A 20,403-nucleotide genomic window follows, 5' to 3' on the forward strand; every position below is an offset into this window, starting at 1 on the left:
GCCCCGGCCCCAGCCAAGCGGTGCCGGCCGAGCACCCCCGGCCCGGCTCGGGCCCCACGGCTCCAGCCCCGGCCAAGCACCCCCGGCCTGGCTCGGGCCCTGGGGCGCTGGCCCGAGCGGCCCCGGCCCGAGCCCCTCGGGCCCCGGCGGCTCTGGCTCGGGCCTGGGCCAAGCAACTCCGGCCTGGACCCAAACCCCGCAACCCCAGCCCGAGCGGGGCCCGATTCCTGGGGGCAGGGCTTGCCACTGGCAAGCCCCGCCCCCAGGAATTGGGCCCCACTCTTGCTAAGGCCGGCCCTGGGTGCACCCCCCCAAATCCTGCTAGAACTGCCACTCTGAGCACTCCAGAGCACAAGCACAGGGAGTGGCCCGGGTGCTGTGCATCGGCGCTCACTGGAGTTGGCACCTTGCTAGCACTCCTCCATAGCCTTCTGCATGACCGTTATTCCTGGCTGGCTGGGCAGGTGGAGAAAGCAGGTGGAGGCAGTGGGTGATAGCGATCTGAGCAGAGCCCTCCCCCTCCCCTGCCAGGCCCTGCTGCTAAGTGCTGTTCAGGTTTGGTTCACAGCAAGGCCAGATGTCAGATGCCTTTGCTAAATCTCCCTCCCCCGGCATTCTGTGGAATTGACCTGGACAGGCACCTTGCGCTCCAGGCTGTGGGCTGAGACCACAGCTATCAACAGGCCACTCCACTTCAGCTGTTTACCCAGCACTCTGCACAAGAGCCATCATTACCATTAGCTCCTTGCTCCTCCCTGGCTGAGCTGATTACACCAGGCGCTCAGCTACCATGGAGCCAGACTTGAATGTAGATCCATTTCCAGCCTTGGAAAGGGGCAGAGCTGGACGTGCTTGAAACGCAGCCCAGTACACAGACCTCAGCCTGTGCATATAACACCCCCCCACACACACCCAAAGAGAGACGGCGGGGATGGTCCATGCATGAAATGCCTCACTGCCAAGCCTGGTCCAGCACCTCACATGCAGCTCTGGCTTCCTCTTGTTAGCAACGGGAAATCTCATTAGCTCAATAAGCCTGGTGTCTGCCAGCCGGTGCAAAGCACCATGCACCCATTCACACACACTCCCTGACATCCGACGGGCATGGGCTAAGGGCAGAATCTGGCCCCAGGGCAGGTGCACCCTGAGCTGTACCTGGGTCCTGCATGGTCCTGGCACTGAGGCCCCAAGCGATTTGAAGTCTCGCTGCAGCCAGTGGGAGCTGCTCCCATTCACACTGGAGAGCTGTCCCAGGTTCCTTGTGATCCATAGGCAGGGAACCCAGAGCCAAGCTCAGGGCTGTGCTGCAGTGTCCACAGCAAATCTGGACAGCAAGAAACTCTGGTCACAAACACTCATTTCAGGAGCATTTCTACTGACAGGGACTGGTTCCCACAGCCCTGTGCTCCTTTCCTGCACCCTGGGCTGGCTGGCACCAGGAACGGCCTACACCCTGGGCAGAGTGCGAGGACGCTTTGTGACGCTGGCCGACAAGGTGCCAGCTTACACCAAGGTCTTCCTGTCTCCACGGACCACTGACAAACCCCTCGCTGGACCAAGACGGGCTCCCCTGTCAGTTATGAGAACTGTAAGAATGTGTTTTGTGTTTAGACTTTATTGAATGCTTGTGAGATGCTGCCAGCATTAACGTCACTTCTAACATCTGTATCCCCTCCTGTAAGGGAATATTGGCGCGTTTGCATGGTAAGCCTCTGTGACTGGGGCCTGATCTAGACTACAGCGGTTGGTCAATGCAAGGCAGCTTACGTCAACCTAACACTGAAAGCATCTGCACTGAAACGTTGCTCCTGACGATGTAAATCACCCACTCTGCCGACGTAATACTCCACCTCCGCGAGTGTCGTGGCACTTAGGTCGATGCACGGTCAGTGTAGACACTTACATCAACTCTAGCAGTTTCCAGGAGGTGTCCCACAATGCTCCACTGTGACCACTCTGGTCACCGTTTGGAACTCCGCTGGCTGACGGCTGTATACGCCCCCCCAAATCCTCACAAATTATTGAAATTCCATTTCCTGTTTGCTTGATGTGGAGAGCTCCCCTAACAACTGCCCAGCTGACTATGCCGGTTCCACGCTGCAGACACACACCTGCCTGGAGCACACAGGAGGTGGTGGATCTCTTGGGTCTGTGGGGGAGAAGAGGCTGTGGGGACACAGCTCCAATCCAGCCCTAGAAACGTTGATATCTACAAGCAGATTACTCGCAGCATGGGAGAGAAGGGCTACAAGATGTCTCCACATCATGCATGCAGGAGTGAAATCAGGAAGGCCAAATCACACTTGGAGTTGCGGCTAGCAAGAGATGTTAAGAGTAACAAGAAGGGTTTCTTCAGGTATGTTAGCAACAAGAAGAAAGTCAAGGAAAGTGTGGGCCCCTTACTGAATGAGGGAGGCAACCTAGTGACCGAGGATGTGGAAAAAGCTAATGTACTCAATGATTTTTTTGCCTCTGTCTTCATGAACAAGGTCAGCTCCCAGACTGCTGCACTGGGCAGCACAGTATGGGGAAAAGGTGACCAGCCCTCTGTGGAGAAAGAAGTGGTTCAGGACTATTTAGAAAAACTGGACGAGCACAAGTCCATGGGGCTGGATGCGCTGCATCCGAGGGTGCTAAAGGAGTTGGTGGATGTGATTGCAGAGCCATTGGCCATTATCTTTGAAAACTCCTGGCGATCGGGGGAGGTCCCGGATGACTGGAAAAAGGCTAATGTAGTGCCCATCTTTAAAAAAGGGAGGAAGGAGGATCCGGGGAACTTCAGGCCAGTCAGCCTCACCTCAGTCCCTCGAAAAATCATGGAACAGGTCCTCAAGGAATCAATTCTGAAGCACTTAGAGGAGAGGAAAGTGATCAGGAACAGTCAGCATGGATTCACGAAGGGCAAGTCATGCCTGACTAACCTAATTGCCTTCTATGAGGAGATAACTGGGTCTGTGGATGAGGGGAAGGCAGTGGATGTGTTATTCCTTGACTTTAGCAAAGCTTTTGATACGGTCTCCCACGGTATTTTTGCCGGCAAGTTAAAGAAGTATGGGCTGGATGAATGGACTATACGGTGGATAGAAAGCTGGCTAGATCGTCGGTCTCAACGGGTAGTGATCAACAGCTCCATGTCTAGTTGGCGGCCAGTTTCAAGCGGAGTGCCCCAGGGGTCGGTCCTGGGGCCGGTTTTGTTCAATATCTTCATTAATGATCTGGAGGATGGTGTGGACTGCACTCTCAGCAAGTTTGCAGATAACACTAAACTGGGAGGAGTGGTAGATACGTTGGAGGGTAGGGACAGGATACAGAGGGACATAGACAAATTAGAGGATTGGGCCAAAAGAAACCTGATGAGGTTCAACAAGGACAAGTGCAGAGTCCTGCACTTAGGATGGAAGAATCCCATGCACTGTTACAGACTAGGGACCGAATGGCTAGGAAGCAGTTCTGCAGAAAAGGACCTAGGGGTTACAGTGGACGAGAAGTTGGATATGAGTCAACAGTGTGCCCTTGTTGCCAAGAAGGCTAACGGCATTTTGGGCTTTATAAGTAGGGGCATTGCCAGCAGATCGAGGGACGTGATCATTCCCCTCTATTCGACATTGGTGAGGCCTCATCTGGAGTACTGTGTCCAGTTTTGGGCCCCACACTACAAGAAGGATGTGGAAAAATTGGAAAGAGTCCAGCGGAGGGCAACAAAAATGATTAGGGGTCTGGAGCACATGACTTATGAGGAGAGGCTGAGAGAACTGGGATTGTTTAGTCTGCAGAAGAGAAGAATGAGGGGGGATTTGATAGCTGCTTTCAACTACCTGAAAGGGGGTTCCAAAGAAGATGGACCTAGACTGTTCTCAGTGGTAGCTGATGACAGAACAAGGAGTAATGGTCTCAAGTTGCAGTTGGGGAGGTTTAGGTTGGATATTAGGAAAAACTTTTTCACTAGGAGGGTGGTGAAACACTGGAATAGGTTACCTAGGGAGGTGGTGGAATCTCCTTCCTTAGAGGTTTTTAAGGTCAGGGTTGACAAAGCCCTGGCTGGGATGATTTAGTTGGGAATTGGTCCTGCTTTGAGCAGGGCGTTGGACTAGATGACCTCCTGAGGTCCCTTCCCACCCTGATACTCTATGATTCTATGATTCTAAGAGGGAACTGCAGCAGGGCCGCGTGAAAGCCAAGGAGCTGCGGCAGGCAGACCAGAAGGCAAGAGAGGCCAACGGCGACTCTGGTGCAGAGCCGCAGACATGCCACTTTTACAACACTCTCCAGGCCATCCTCAGCAGACTCCCCACCCTCAAGAGTCCCATGAATCCTCCAGAGAGTTCTCGAGGAAACTTTCCTGGAGGTAGTCTGCAATCTTCTGCCAAAGGTTTCTGGGGAGAGCGGCCTTATTTCTTCCGCCACTTTCCCATGCCACTCAGCAGTTACTTCAGCAGGCACCATTGTAGCACACAGGCTAGCAGCATACGGACCTGGTCTGCAGCTGGACGTGTGCAGGAGCTGTTCCCTTTCAGCCTTCGTTACCCTCAGGAGTGAGAAATCAGCTAAACCCACCACTATCTGTGGGAAGTGGTGCCCATATTCAGTTCAATTGCCCTATCTGCATAAACTCACGCCTGTGAGCTACCCCCCCTTATTGTCCCAACTCGCCCCACTCTGGGCCATACCCCCCCCATGGCTGGGACTGCCGCCATGCTCTAGGAATCCCAAGGAGAAGTGAGACTGTACTGCTTGCGACTTGTGTGGAACAAGCGGAGTGAGTTCGGTGTGCCAAGTTTCCGTGTGCCTTGTGAATGCACTCACAAATGCACCTCTGTGCACTGTATCTCTTTCAGCTGGAAATGTGGCCTTGAGGGTCTCTCCAACCACCCCAGCAGAGCAGCTCTGCCAGCTAAGGAGGAGAAGGAAGAGGACGTGGGATGACATGTTCCAAGAGATCCTGGAAGTCTCTGGTGCTTCAGACACCGAGTACAGGGCTTGGGGGTCCCCCTCACGGACAGAATGGCCAGGGATAGAGCAGAGAGGAGAAAGGCACAGGAAAAGGGAGGGATGTGTAGCAGGAGATACTACAAAAACAACAAGGAGGCCGCTGGCATCTTAAAGACTAACAGATTTATTTGGGCATAAGGTGCCACCGGCCTCCTTGTTGTTTTTGTGATACAGACTAACATGGCTACCCCTGATAGGAGATACCAGCACGTCTCAAGCAGCAGACAGACATGCTGGGGACTCTTGTTGATCTTCAGGTTCAACAGACCTGTGCTCGCCTCCCTCTGCAGGCCATAGAGAACTGCATTCTGGGACCTCCTTCCACTCCTCCCCCGCCCCACATTCCATGTGATGTCCAAGGCCGCTGCACTACCCCTAGTACTGCACCCCAGGGGGGAATACAGGCAATCACAGCCGCACATACACTGACCTGTGAGAGGCACGGTTGGTGTATGTGCTTGTGAAATGGAAATGACTGTTCTTTCCCCTTGAAAGGTTCTTTTCCCTGTATTTAGAAAGTTTCATTCCGTTATAAATATGTCTGTTTACCTGGGTTTGGAATAGAAGTCTATTTATGGAAACTTAATTCATCTTTATTAGTTCATACCATATGCTGGCTGGGGCTGACATCATTCACAGAGAATAGCAAGAGGTGCATTTGCAATGTTATATTACTATACACACCACACTCATTACAAGGTTCATACTGGGGTGCAAAAACAATGCCAGGCAGAGCATGCTACAGCAACACACATTACTGCGGCTCGCTATTAAAATGGTCTTTCAAAGCCTCCCTGAGCCATAGTGCTCCCTGTTGAGCTCTTCTTCTAGCCCTGCTATCTGGCTGCTCAAAATCAGCAGCCAGCTGTTCCACTTCTGCCCTCCACCCCGGCAGAAACATCCCCCCCTTTGCTTCACAGATGTTATGAGGCACACAACAGGCAGCTATAACCATTGGGATATTTTTTTCACTGAGGTCTAATCTTGTGAGTAGACAGTGCCAGTGGCCTTTCACAAGGAATTCAATCATCATTCTGCACCTGCTCACCCTGGATGTGAAGCTCTCCTAGCCGCTGTCAAGGTGGCGGTGTAGGACTTTGTGAGCCACAGGAGTCAGGAGTAGGCCGGGTCTCCCAGGATCACTACTGGCATTTCAACATCTCCAATGGTGATCCTCTGGTCTGAAAAGAAAGTCCCTGCTTGCAGCTTTCTGCACAGACCTGTGTTCTCAAACATGCGTCCATCAGGCACCTTCCCTGACCATCCCACGTTGATGTCAGTAAAACATCCCTGGTGATCCACCAACGCTTGCATTACCACAGAGAAGTGGCCCTTTCTGTTGATTACTCTGTGGCGAGATGGTCCGGTGCAAAAGTAGAGATGTGTGTGACGTCTATTGCCCCACTGCTGCAAACCCATCCATTATGTCCTGCACGTTGCCCAGACTCACAGTCCTTCGTAGCAGGACGTGATTAATAGCCCTGCACCCTAACCGTGGATTTCCCAACTCCAAATTGATTCCCGACTGATTGGGAGCAATCTGGTGTTGCAAGCTTCCACACAGTGATCACCACTCGCTTCTCCACTGTCAGTACAGCTCTCACTTTGGTGTCACTGGGCCAGAGGGCTGGGGCGAGTTCAGCACATACACATCCGGAAATGTTGCCTTGCGCATCTAAAAGTTCTGCAGCCACTGCTTGTTACCCCAAACCTGCATAATGATGTGATCCCACCGGTCGGTGCTCATTTCTCGGGCCTAAGCCAGCAATCCCCCGTCCATGAATGCCAACAGCAACCTTGAATTGTTTCTTTCTACGTCCTACAGCAAGCTGGCCTCCAAGGAATCGTCAGGTTCCCTGCAGCTCCTCTGGCGGCTCTGCAAATCCTGCAGGGTCAGGTGCCCCATGCTCGCGACACATCACAACAGTGCGCGGCTGTGCAGGATCCAGGCTTCACACATCGACGGCAGATGGGCGGGTTTGCAGGGCTTTTGAAACGAGGCGCGAGACATTATGGGACAGATAAAATTATGGGATGGAGAAAACTGCATCAAGGGATATTGAAACCATGTTCCCAGTCACCCCTACGCAACTTGCAGGCATTGCAAACCCTTCCCAAAGCACTGCGCTAGATGGTGGCAAGTTGCACAGTGGGACAGCTGCCATGGTGCACTGCTCTCTGCATGCCGTGGCTGTACGTCAACGTAACTCAGATCAACTTAATTTTGTCGTGTAGACTTGGGCTGTGTCAATCAGCAGACAGGAGAGGGCCGTGAAGCGCTGAGCTCCAACAGAAGGGGTCCGTTCTGCCTGACGAGGAAGGCCTATTGACGCCAGGTGGACTAGAGTGAAACGTCGAGGAGGACAAAATACTTTGTTGTTTACTTCTAAGCCCCCTCAAAAAAGATGAGTCTCGCAAGTGGATTCCTCCCATCAGCTGAGTTTGCAGCTCAAAGCATAAGGGGGAAAGGGAATAAAACCCCCCAACAAGAAGCAACTGGATCTTATCGCTGCTTGGACTCTGGGGGCCAAGGTCTGTGCATAAGCAAAGGATCCCAAGAGCTTAGCCTGGGTTAGCTCTAAAGGACATCTAGAGCTTGCTTATTATAGAAACTTCTGTTACCTTTGGAAACTGTAGATAGTAACTCATTTGTACATGCACATTTACCTGCTTTAACCTCATAAATAACTCTTTCCTTTTCCTATTTATAAATCTCTGTGTGGTTTATTACAGGATTGGCTACCAGCCTTGTCTTTGGCATGAGAGCTAGGGTGTAACTGACTTTGGGGTAAGTGACTGATCCTTTGGCATTGGAAGGAACCTGAACATTGCTGTGATTGGTGGGATAAGGGACCATCCATCACAAAGGCAGGCTCCCCTGGCTGGTGCGACAGCTCACAGTGCCCAAGGGGACTGTCTGTGACCCCACTTTTAGGCCGTTGTGCTGCCTGAGGAGTTTACACGTGATAATTTGTTGGTGAACTACAAGTACAGAACTCAGTCCGTTTGGGGATTGTGCCCTGATTCTTAACAGTCTGCCCTGAGTTGGTGCTCATGCTCTTGAACCACCGGGGGACGGCTTGACACACGCCCCGTGCAGGAGCTGCCCGTCGGCCTGTTAGCCACAACACAGACTAGAGACCTGCCACTGGAAAGCTCACATGAGCCTAGCCCCACTCCAGGAGCAGTTCCGGCCCCGCTTGCCTCCTCTTAGCGCACATTCCTGGGCCTTCTGCCAAAGCCAGGCAGCTAGCGACCCGCCCCAAACCGATTCCTGCTCTGGCTAGGGTTACCATATTTCAGCAAGCAAAAAAGAGGACGGGAGGAGCCCCGCCCCTGCCCCTCCCACTTCCCGCCCCCTCAGAACCCCCAACCCTCCCCCCGTTCCTTGTCCCCTGACTGCCCCCTCCTGGGACCCCTGCCCCTAACCGCCCCCCAGGACTCCACACCCTATCTAAGCCTCCCTGCCTCTTGTCCCCTGACTGCCCCAACCCTTATCCACACCCCCACCCCCAGACAGACCCCTGGGACTCCCACGCCCCATCCAACCACTCCCCACCCCCTGACAGCTCCCCCCCAGAACTCCCAGCCCCCCACCCCTCCCGCTCCTTGTCCCCTGACTGCCCCCTCCTGGGACCCCTGCTCCTAACTGCCCTCCAGAACCCCACCCCCTACCTAAGACTCCCTGTGCATTTTCCCCTAACTGCCCCCCAGGACCCTACCCCCTACCTGTACCCTGACTGCCCAAAACTTTCTCCACTTCCCCCAAAAAGCCCCCCCATGAACTCCCGACCCCCCCGTTTCTTGACTGCCCCCTCCAGAACCTCCCTGCCCCTTCTCCTGCCCCCTGGCCCCCTTACCCTGCTGCTCAGAACAGGGTGTTGGGCTCTGTGCGAGCCGGACACATGGCTGCGCTCCCCAGCACAACAAAACCCGGTCCCTGGCCCTGCACAGTGCTGCCGGAGCGGGCTGCAGGGGAGAGCTGCCGGCTCAGAATGCAGGGCGGATCCGGCTCCTCTACAGCTGCTCCGGATTCCAGCCCGTGACTTTCCTGCAGCCCTCCCAGCCGCTCGCTCTGCTCTGCCGGGGGAGGGGGGAAATCCCGGACATTGTGAGTGCTTTACAAATTCCCCCCGGACGCTATTTTTAGCACAAAAAGGAGGACATGTCCGGGTAAATCCGGACGAATGGTAACCCTAGCTCTGGCTAACCTGGCCCTGCTGCGGGACTGAAAGCTGGTGCTAATGAACACATGACTGGGTGATAAATATCCCCAGCTGCTCCGTGCAGGTGGGAAGGACGGGGTGGAAAAGGGGAACTGGAGAGTGTGCGGCCCTATCATAGTAATCAAACTCAGCTCGCCCCTCGGGGCTGGGGGAGCCAGGAAGTCTCCATGGGAGGGCGCCGTGACAGGGACTTGCTGCTCCTGCTGCATGCTGGAGGCCATAACCTGAGCTGAGCAGGGTACAGGATTCCAAGCTGGCTTTGCTCTTAGGGCATTCAAGGCACGAACTGGAGCAATTACTATGGCTCTGAATGTTGCAGTCCTGATCCCAAAGCAAACCCTAGCCCCTTCCAATCTTTGGGTTGTAAGTGCCAGAACTGACACTGCATGAACACAGATGGACCAGCCCCTCTGGCTGAATAACAAGTACATGTTTACAACAGAGTCATTGCACATCCAACACCTTCTGTATACTATATAATAGTGCGTGTGTGTGTGGTGAGTCCCCACATATGCACATATGGAAATACTCACACATGCACACAGGGAAATGCACATAGAGAAATGCGCACACGTGTACACAGAGAAATGCACAAACAGGGAAATGTGCACATACAGAAATGCATAGTGCACACATGCACACACAGAGAAATGTGCATGTGCACACCTAGGAACATGCGTAAACACACACATGTGCACACAGAAAAATAAACAAATGTGTATGCACACATCAAAATGCACATATGTATACACACCCAGAGAAATGCACAAACACACACACATATGCATGGACACTCGCACACACAGGGAAACACGCATGCGCATACATACTGTGAAATGCACATGTGTACACACAGGGAAATGCAAAAGCATACACAGAGCCAGGGAAATGCACACGTGTGCATATGCACACACAGACTGAGACATAGGAGAGTCTGTCCCTTTCAGGCTGACTACACTAGCCTGTCCATCCAGGCGCCATGTCTGACCACAGGCTCCCACCTTCAGCGCCCCGGAGCACACAGAGACTGCCAAGCTCAACTCCCTCAAACACCTTTCAGCCTATGCTACTTGGCCGCCGGCACCTCCGCACTGCTCCACTTGCTCTGGCTGGCTGTGGAGTGTCTGTCCCAGGAGCTGCACCAGGCTGGGTGGGAAAGGTGTAGAGGTCCCAAAGTTTAGTAGTGCAGCTCCCAGACACAGGGCAGGAGGCTGGGTCAGTGCGTTACAATACAGTGCCATCGGGCAGGTGTGGCACCAGGACAGTGTTAGGACAACAGCCAGTGCTAAGCGAAGCAAGGAAAAACAAGGACACAGCCATCTTGAAGCAGGGCAGAGCCCCGAGCTCTCAGTGCAGCTGTTGTCAAAAGGGACCCCACCCCATCACTGCACAGAATAAGGAGAGCCAACCCCATGCAGAAAGAACAAGGGCAGGGCCCACATCTGGCTAAGGACAAAGCTACTGAAAGCCTGGCGCTTGGCATGTGCCCTAAAGGCACGTTCCCAAAGCACGTCGCTGAGGTGCCTGCTCTTACAGAGCAGAAAGCTCTGGCACATGGAAGTGAAATGTCTTGCCCCAAGGCACGCAGGAAATCCTTGAGAGTCAGGTCCCCGGCTCCCACCCTGCACACTCCCCACTGCCCTCTGCACCCTCCAGCTCTCCAAAGTCAAGCCCCACCGGGATCCTGGGGTCCCAGTTAGTCTTGCAGAGGAGAGCAGGGGGCCCCCAAGGCTCCTGTACTGCCTCGTTTCCTCCTCACCGTCAGAGCGCTGGCACCAGCTGCTGTGCTGCTCCCCAGAGGGGGGCAGAGCAAACCCAGCCTGTCCAGTGGATTCTGCAGCCCGCTCCAACAGCCCTGTACCACCGGGACATGCCCTGACGGAGACCCGAGCATGGGTTCATGCTGAAGTGCTGGATGGCACTAGAAAATCCTGCTGCTCACAGCCGTACCCCGCCCCAGCCTCTGTTTTGACACTTTACTACTGCGTTAGATAGAGAGGTGGCTCATTAGCTTCCCATCCTTCAGGCAACCGAGCAGACAACGTCCCACCCTCCTCTTGCTCCTGGGAGCAAACTGCTCCTGCTGGGATACATACCAGCATCTGCCGCCACCTTCCCAGAGTACAGGAGAAAGGGGACAGGACGCAGCTGAGGAGGCTTGCAAGGCTTGGCCCAGGGACCCCCGTCCCGCTGTCCACAGCCACCCTGCTGTCTCCAGCGTCGAGCAGCTCCCTGGCACTGCCTGGCAAGCGCGCACCTGAGAGAGTCACGGCCGCAGAAAGCGGGAGAGAGGCGGGGGACATCCCCGCTGGCGGCAGAGCCAGGCCGGTCTCACGCCGCTGCCTCACCAGCATGCTGGAAAGAAGGAAGCTTTGCTAGAACGGACTCAGAGGGCAGCAAACGGAGAGAGCTGCAATGGTCCAGCTGCTGGGACCAGCCCTTTGTGCGGCCAGCATCTCCCCTTCGCTGGGAGGGCTGCACTTAAGCAGGATTTTATTGTCCTCATTAAATCACATCATTGGATTAAACCAGTTCAGCCTGTGCCAGAAACCAGCCAAGTCAAATGATGCTCAGAACTCCAGAGCAGCTCAGTCCTCCCGTGCGGCAGGCACCGCTTTCCCTGCCTCGCTATCGCCAGCCCTTCCCAGGACTCATAGGAGCAAAGCTGAGGTTTTAAAAATGCCTCCTTCAGGGCTGAAAGGGAACGGGCCGGAGGCTGCTCCAGTCTCCAGTAAGCTTCGTTTCTTCCTGTGGCGAGAACAAGCCCATGTAAGGAGTGTGTGAGGGATCAGCCTGCTCCAGACTTGGACATGCGCAGGGCAGACAGTGCCAAGGAAACAGCACGGTCATTTGCCGGAGGGGAAAGAACAGGTTTCAGGACGACTTTAGAACTAGCCTAAGAAAAGACACAAATGGAACTGGAGACAGAATTCTCCGGCCCCTGGCTGTTCCCGGATCTGCCCGGCAGGATGCGTTATCTCCCACAATGCACACCACAGCATACCTTGGATTCCCAGCCAGTGTCCGAGCGACTTGGGGTGCACAGCCTGGCCATTCCAGGGCTCTGTCATTCACACACCAAAGCTCAGCTCCACTTGCAGGACTTTGAGCTTTGCACTCTGAGGCTCGATAAGGGGGAAGGTGCAACAGGAACTGTCCCAGGAGCTTGCATCACGTCTGCAATCTGTCACTGAGCAGAGAAACCACGTGCCAGGGGAGGGTCACAACTTCCACACACCTGAGATCTGCCGGAGTTGGTTGATGGGGAGCAGGAGCAGAGGTGGGGGCCTGGTGAAGGGGGAAGTGGGTGAGCAGAGATGGGAGCCTGGTGAAGGGGAATCGGGAGTGGAGATGGGAGCCTGGTGAAGGGGAATCGGGAGTGGAGGCGGGGGCCTGGTAAAGGGGGATCGGTAGCAGAGACAGAAGCCTGGTGAAAGGGGAGTGGGTGAGTGGAGATTGGAGCCTGGTGAAAGGGGAGTGGGTGAGCGGAGATGGGAGCCTGGTGAAAGGGGATCGGGAGCGGAGATGGGAGCCTGGTGAAAGGGGATCGGGGGCCTGGCCAAGGGGAATCGAGAGCGGAGAGGGGGTCTGGCCAAGGGGAATTGGGAGCAGAGGCAGGGGCCTGGCCAAGGGGGATCGGGAGTGGAGGCAGGGGCCTGGCGAAGGGGAATCGGGAGCGGAGAGGGGGCCTGGCGAAGGGGAATCAGGAGCGGAGGCCTGGTGAAGGGGGATTGGGAGCGGAGACAGGAGCCTGGTGAAGGGGGATTGGGAGCAGAGGCGGGAGCCGGGTGAAAGGGAATCGGGGGTCTGGCCAAGGGGATTTGGGAGCAGAGGCGGGAGCCTGGCCAAGGGGGATCGGGAGTGGAGGCAGGGGCCTGATGAAGGGGAATCGGGGGCCTGGCCAAGGGGAATTGGGAGCGGAGGCGGGGGCCTGGCCAAGGGGGATCGGGAGTGGAGGCAGGGGCCTGGTGAAAGGGAATCGGGGGCCTGGCCAAGGGGAATTGGGAGCGGAGGCGGGGGCTTGGCGAAGAGGAATCGGGAGCGGAGGCGGGGGTGGCAGGCAGGGAGTTGTCCATTGGACACTCTCTGAAGCTGTGAGGAGCTGAACTCTCTGTCCTGAATACCCGGGGCGCATAGGCTCCCCGACTGCTCCTCTCCATGACTTCCACCTTCCAAGCAGCTTGGCCTTTGCAGGGGACCGGCCTGTCCCATCTTCCACGGCCGCACTCCAGGGCTGCCTTGGTTTGGACCGTGCCCCTTACACACTGTTTGCTTGTGTTGACATTACATTGACTAGCACTTGCCAAAGGAGCTGTAAATAGTGAGAGTGAGACATTGTCCTTCCCACCCACAGATCCAGCCTGGAAAGGGCTGGCACGGTCAGGGTCCCGAGGGCCTGGGCTGCCAGGAAGGGACCAGTCAGTGCCAGTGATGGGAACGGGTAAGGCCAGCAGCGCTGAAGGCGGCTCCATCTCTCCTGCCTAGAAGAAAGCAGGGAATTACTCTGCCTCCTGCAATCCGGAGAGCTGGCCAGGAAGGTTTCTCAGTGCTAGTGGACAAAGCTCCAGAGGTGGAGAACAGGAACGGGAGCTGATCTAGGAGCACAGATCACAGATCTTGGGCTCAGCCATAGTCTCTTTCTGTCTCTTGACCCTGGGTCCCCTACCGGAGCCCCTCACCCCTCACACACACTCGTTGGCGATCTCCCGGGGTTCTTTCTGAGTCCAGCTACCTCTAGGCCCTCGCGCACTGCCTGGGTCCCGCTCCAGGCTCTTGGCTGGGAGCCAGGGACGTCTATGTTTTTTGCCACCCTNGCAGCGTGTGGAGCCTCCCTGGCCACCTATGTGCCTAGCAGCCACCAGCTCCTTGAGGCCCCTTCCAGGAGCTGCACAGAGCTAGGGCAGGCCTGGAGCCTGCCTTAGCCCCGGGCCCCTGCTGTGCTGTCCACTGGACTTTTAACGGCCTGGTCGGCAGTGCCGACAGGAGCCAACAGGGTCCCTTTTTGACCGAGCATTCCAGCCAAAAACCAGAGGCCTGGCAACCCTAGTTCAGCAGCAACATAGTGATTAAAAAAGGTAAAGCCATCATGTCCAAGCAATGCTGTTGAGACCAGGGGTGGCTCTATGTATTTTGCCACCCCAAGCATGGCAGTCAGGCGGCTTTCGGCGGCATGCCTGCAGGAGGTCCGCCGGTGCCACACCATCCGTGTCCCCACCACCAAATTGCCGCAGATGCCGCGGGACCGGCGGACCTCCCGCAGGCATGCCGCCGAAAGCCACCTGCCTGCCACCCTCAGAGCGACCGGCAGGCCGCCCCCCGCGGCTTCCCACCCCAGGCACGCGCTTGCTGCGCTGGTGCCTGGAGCCGCCCCTGCTGGGAACAGCCTTACAGGGCCTCTCGCCCATATCAGGCTTGCAATATCCATCTGCCCCCCCAAAAAAGAGGGGGGGAGGGGGAAGGGAGGCCAGCCACTACCCTAGTGGAGCTCACTGGCAGTCCCCAGCAGCCTCTCCTCCTGGGCAAACTTCCCCCTTTCCTGTGGTGAGCTCCCCTGCTCCAGGTGCAGCATGTTCTGCAGGTGTGCCGAACTGGGGCAGCCTGAGCACTTCAACACTTGGTAGCCTGTCTGCCAGTGGGATTGGGGCCTGTCCCGTCACAGCCCGCGGCCCCGCTTCATGCCCCCAAGGGCACACACGGAGCTGGGCCTGGGACGAGCAGGAGGGTTTGGGCTGCAGTTGAGTCTCCTGGTCCTCTAAGGGACACTGTGGTGCTAGCTGAGCAGTCCCAATCTGCTGCCGCTGGGCATGAGTAGGGCCCTGCCAAATTCACAGCCCATTTGGGTCAATTTCACAGTCCTATGATTTTAAATATTGTAAATTTCATGAGTTCAGCTATGTAACTCTGAAATGTCAGGGTGTTGTAATTGTAGGAGTCCTGACCCACAAAGGAGTTGGGGGCGGGGGGCTGCAAGGTGATTCTAGGATGGGAGGGGGGGTGTGGTACTGTTACTCTTACTTCTGTGCTGCTGCTGGCAACCTTGTTTTGATGGACCTAAAAATTAGCAATTGCTTATCTTGACTTGATCGCATTTGTTATCTGCAAACACAATACAGTCCAAACCCTTCCAGCTTTACTGTGAACCACTGATAACTACTCTCTGGGAACCGTTTTCCAACCAGTTATGCACCCACCTTAAGTAGTTTCATCTAGGTTGTATTTCCCTAGTTTGTTTATGAGAAGGTCATGCGAGCCAGTATCAAAAGCCTTACTAAAGGCAATATATGCCACATCTACTGCTTCCCCCACCTCCCCTCCACAAGGCTTGTTATTGTTACCCTGTCAAAGACAGTAGTTAGGTTGCTTTGACATGATATGTTCTTGACAAATCCATGCTTATTACCTTCTAGGTGCTTGCAAATTGATTGCTTGATAATTTCCTCCCTTATCTTTCTGGGCACTGAAATTTAGCTGACTGGTCTGTAATTCCCTGGGTTGTCCTTATTCACCTTTTCATAGATTAGCATTATATTTGCCCTCTTCCAGTCCTCTGGAATCTCTCCTGTTGTCCATGAGTTTCTGAAGATAATTGCTAATGGCTCATATATCTCCTCAGTCAGCTCCTTGAGTATTCTAGGATGCATTTATCAGGCCCTGGTGATTTGAAGACATCTAACTTATCTATTTTTTTAACTTGCTCTTTCCCTATTTTAGCCTCAGATCCTATCTCATTTTTACTGGTGTTCACTGTTAGATGTCCAATCTCTATTAACCTTTTTGGTGAAAACTGAAACAAAAAAAGTCATTTAGCACTTCTGCCATTTCCACATTTTCTGTTATTGTCTTTCCCCTTTGAAAGCACCAAGTATAATATAGGGTCAGTTTTTCACAAAGCTGAAAACAATTAAAAGCCAAATCAGCTGGGAGGATGAATTTAAACGGAAAAATGTGAATGATAATTGGGACTCACCTAAGAACACTTTACTAGATGCCCCAAAAGCCACAACTGAGAAAGAACCTGGCTTAGAGGGGAAGTGAAGCAACTATAAATAAATAATTAATAATAATAATAATAAATAGATAACAAATGGAAGAAGGGGAAATTGATAGCAATGAATATAAATCAGATGCTAGAATTGTAGAAAACTGATAAGGGAAGCAAAAGGACACAAGAAGAACTCTATGGCCAGCAGAGTTAAGAACAATAAGAAGGAATTATTTAAGCATACTAGGATCAGAAAAAATCCTAATAACAGTATTGGTCCATTACTAGATGGAAATGGTAGAATTGTCAATAAAAAATGCAGAAGAGGCAGAAGTGTTCAATAACTATTTCTGTTCTGCATTTGGGGGGGGGGAACCACATGATGTACTCATATCGTATGACTACATAAGTATCGGTAGTGTAGCTAGGGGGGAGCTGGGGGAGCGCCTGCTCCCCCGAGCCTAGAATTCCCTAAGTGGCACCTTTTCCAGCACCGCTCCATCTTTCGGCAGCATTTCGGCGCATGTGCAGGGCCACCGAAATGCCGCCGAAGGGACATGCGCCTTTTTTCTCTGCCGCTCCTCCTCGGCAGCAACCCTGGCTACGCCACTGATAAGTATAAAACACTTTCCATTCCAACAGTAACTGAGGAGGATGTTAAACAGCAGCTATTAGAGTTCTATGCAGTGTTGTTGTAGCTGTGTTGGTCCCAGGCTATTAAAGAGACAAGATGAGTGAGGTAATACTGGACAAACTTCTGTTGGTGAGAAAGAAATGCTTTGTGTGTAAGCTTGAAACTTGTTTCTCTCACCAACATAAGTTGATGGAATAAAAGATATTGCCTCACTCACCTTGTCGCTACTAAATTTAGACATTTTTAAATCAGCAGGTCTGGATAACTTGCATTCAGCAGTTTTAAAAGAGTTGGCTGAGGAGCTTGCTGGACTATGAATGTTGATTTTCAATAACTGTTGAAACACTGGGGAAATTCTAGAAGACTGGAAGAAAGTTAATGTTGTGCCACTGTTTAAACAGGATAAACTGGGTAGTTAAAGGCCTGCTAATATGGGACTTAACTAATAAAGAATTAAACTAATGACAATCACATGGGTTTATGGAAATCAGATCCTATCACACTAACCTGACATTTTTTTTATCAGATTACAAGTTGGGTGGATGAAGGTAATAGTGCTGATGCAATATACTTATACTGCTGTAAGGCATTTGACTTGGTACCACACTATATTTTGATTAAGAAACTAGAATGATACAAAATCAACTTGGCACACATTAAATGGATTTAAAACTGGCTAACTGATAGGTCTCAAAATGGAAGTGTAAACAGGGAATCATCTCCAAGCTGTGTGTTTCTAGTGAGGTCCTACAGGGATCGGTTGGCTCTATGCTATTAACATTTTTTATCAATGACACGGAAGAAAATAATAAAACCACTGATAAAGTTTACAGAGGACACAAAGACTGGGGGAGTGGTAAATAAAGAAGAGGACAGGTCACTACAGAGCGATCTGGATCGTTTGGTGAGCTGAGCGCAAGTAAGCATCATGCTTTTCAGTACGGCCAGACTAAGTTATACGTCTAGGAACAAAAGGTAGGCCATTCTGACAGGATGGGAAACCTCCTTACACTAACCTGGGACAATATAGGCCGTACTTACTCTATCCTGGGAAGAAGTGACTCTGAGAAGGGGTCGGGGGTCATGGTGGAGAATCAGCTGAACATGAACTCCCAGTGCAATGCTCTCCTTGGATGCATGAAGAGGGGACTCTCGAGTAAGAGTAGGGAGGTGATTTTACCTCTGTCTTTGGCACTGGTGTGACCACTGCTACAGCATGTTCAGACAACCATTACAAAGCTCACACGTCCCCCAGGGAGTGCGTCACTCAACACCCTTCTCCTGAAACAAAGGCCCTCCACGACTATTCAACCTGTCCCATGCCCAACAGTTTGTATCTCAGTGCAGGAGGGAGTGTGGGCCCGGGATTCTCTGAGCTGATATGCACTGGCCATAGCTTAATCCCCAAGCCACATTGCTGGCATCTGCAGTCCTACAGCCCAAGGTCAGAACTACCCTCAGGAGACACTGTCCTGCCAATAGAGGTGACCTTGAGGTGGCTTTTTACACCCCATGTGACCAGTAAAGAGCCAAGCTTTCCAACTGCCCACGTTCTCATCCCTGGTCCACATAGGCAGCTGCATTTCAGGAGGCTGCCAAAAGCAGGAGGGGGCAGCATGGCCCGCACCAAGTGTGCCAGCCTCACATGGGCAGCCCAGCTGTGCTGTGCAGCTGCCCCACTGTGCCTCAGCGGCCTGCAAACCACCCACTTCCCACACCCACAACCCTGCTGCAAGTGGCCCTCCCAGCTGCCAGCTGTAGAATAAAAAGCAGAAGAGTCCTGGCAGCAAGACGGAAAGCTGAGGACTCTGCTTCACAAACCCCTGCTGCTCCCTCCAAACCTTCCCTATGGGAGGGACCGGGGCTGGAGCGGGAGCCGATCCCAGCTGTACCCCACCACCAGCACAGCCCATGAAGTGCACATTCCCACTGCAGTTAGCATGCAGTGAAATACCAGAGTCCACACACATCTGGAAGCAGATGCTATTCAGCCAGAAAATTAGATGCCCCCCAGCCATAAAGGAGGGACTGGGACCGAAGAGCCAGGAGCACCAGGAGTCAGTGCTAATGCCGAAGGGGAGTGCCTGGGCGTGGTGTTCTGGCCCATGTGGTGGCACCGAGACCACGTAGGGAGCAATTAATAAGTCTGCTCTACAGCCTTAGGTAACAGGCTTTTAGCTCATGTGGTAGAGGTTCATTCACTAAGCTCCAGAGGTCCCCGGTTCGATCCCGCCCGCCGACGACCGGGGTCTGCACGGAACAAAGATGGGCAGGGGTAAGGTGGGGGTCTGGCAGATACAGGTTAGAATCTCATCTTTGTTCCAGCAGCACAAAGGAGCCAGAAAGCTGCTGGATCTCCCCAGCTGGTCCCTCTAGCCACCACTGCCGCTTGGGTGTGTCAGGGCAAGAGAGGGGTGGCACTTCAGTTACTCTGGGCTAGCACCCTGGCCCCACGGCTAGAGCCAGTCAAGAGGAGACTAGAAGAGCCCCAGGCTACTCTCATTTGTGCTAGGGCTGGTCCCAGAATCAGAGCTCAGTGGCGCCACCTCCTCCTGCCATGCCCATGCCCAGGGGGTCCTCCCAGTGGAGAAGGCAGCCGGTGGGCTCTTGCTCTGTCTCTGAATCAATTCCCTGGGTGCCACAGGACAAGCCGCTTGCCCTTTCTGTGCCTCGGTTCATTTAGCACCAATAGTGTCTTCAGCTGCAACGTTCTCATCATGTTCCAGCCTCCTCGGAGCCAGTGGGAACAATGCCCAGCACTGCGGCAGCGACAATCCCCACCGACCCCGGGACTGCACGTGCATATTCCAATGGGCTCGGTGAGGAATTCACTTGGCATTCAGTCCACCATTCCGAAGCCATGGGAGATGGCGAGAGGCCAGTCCAAGTCTGAGCGCCAGCCCTGCCAGGTGCAGGACAGAGACCCGAGGCCTTGCAGCTTCCTCTGAGGTTGGACTCACTGAAGAGCCTCGTTTCTGAGATCGGTTCATTCTCAGGGCACCAAGGCCACCACCATCACTCCCCTGATGAAAACAGCACTTGGACTCACTGCAAACGCTGACTCGAGAGGATCCCCTGATGAATCTTAGCGCCAAGCCAGACTGGGCAGAGCTTTTCGATGGAAATGCTTTGAACATTGGCTCTAGAACTGTTGACAGGATCCTGCGGATTCAGCACATAAACCATAGCAAAGCCTTACGCCTTGGCTAAAATCAGGGAGTGTGAGTGCTGTCAGGTGAGTTTTTGCACAGCCCCTCGCTGTGTGTATCACCCTGCACAGCCAAAGCCCTCAGTGCCAGAGCAAAGGACTCAGAGGGGAGATCACGCAACCCACTGGCACTTCAGTGGTAGAGCCCTGCCAGGGTTCCTGTTGGCATGTAGTCTCTCAGATCATTTCCTCTACCCCACTCCCAGGAACGGCGCCTGCTCCAGTCCTTTCTGCACAGACTCAGCCTCACTCTTCCCCTGGTCTGAGGAATGACACCTGGGAAGGATGCAAACACCAGACTATGCACAGCTAGGATCTAAAGTCTTCCCTAGGAACACTGGTTACCCAGGTACACCCTATCATT

The 20,403-nt window shown here is 53.7% G+C and overlaps 2 protein-coding genes across 3 annotated transcripts in view; both read right to left on the reverse strand.

The window, feature by feature from the left end:
* RGS3 (regulator of G protein signaling 3) overlaps window positions 1–12,336 on the reverse strand; it is a 46,708-nt gene extending 34,372 nt beyond the window's left edge. Inside the window, exons 1-2 of one of the 2 annotated variants that reach the window (XM_034793381.1) lie at window positions 12,220–12,318; window positions 11,312–11,570 (exon numbers count right to left, since the gene is read on the reverse strand). In XM_034793381.1, coding sequence (XP_034649272.1) covers window positions 11,312–11,569 — 258 coding nt within the window. In that variant the 5' untranslated portion in view covers window position 11,570; window positions 12,220–12,318. Of the gene's footprint in view, window positions 1–11,311; window positions 11,571–12,219 lie in introns of both variants that reach the window. The other variant, XM_034793382.1, reaches the window with a different exon arrangement.
* LOC117889358 (regulator of G-protein signaling 3-like) overlaps window positions 12,306–20,403 on the reverse strand; it is a gene marked incomplete in the record, with an annotated part of 146,707 nt that continues 138,609 nt past the window's right edge. The window contains 1 exon segment of the mRNA XM_034793379.1: window positions 12,306–12,405.

The sequence above is a fragment of the Trachemys scripta genome, chromosome 17, assembly GCF_013100865.1.
Source record: "Trachemys scripta elegans isolate TJP31775 chromosome 17, CAS_Tse_1.0, whole genome shotgun sequence".
Lineage (NCBI taxonomy): Eukaryota > Metazoa > Chordata > Testudines > Emydidae > Trachemys > Trachemys scripta.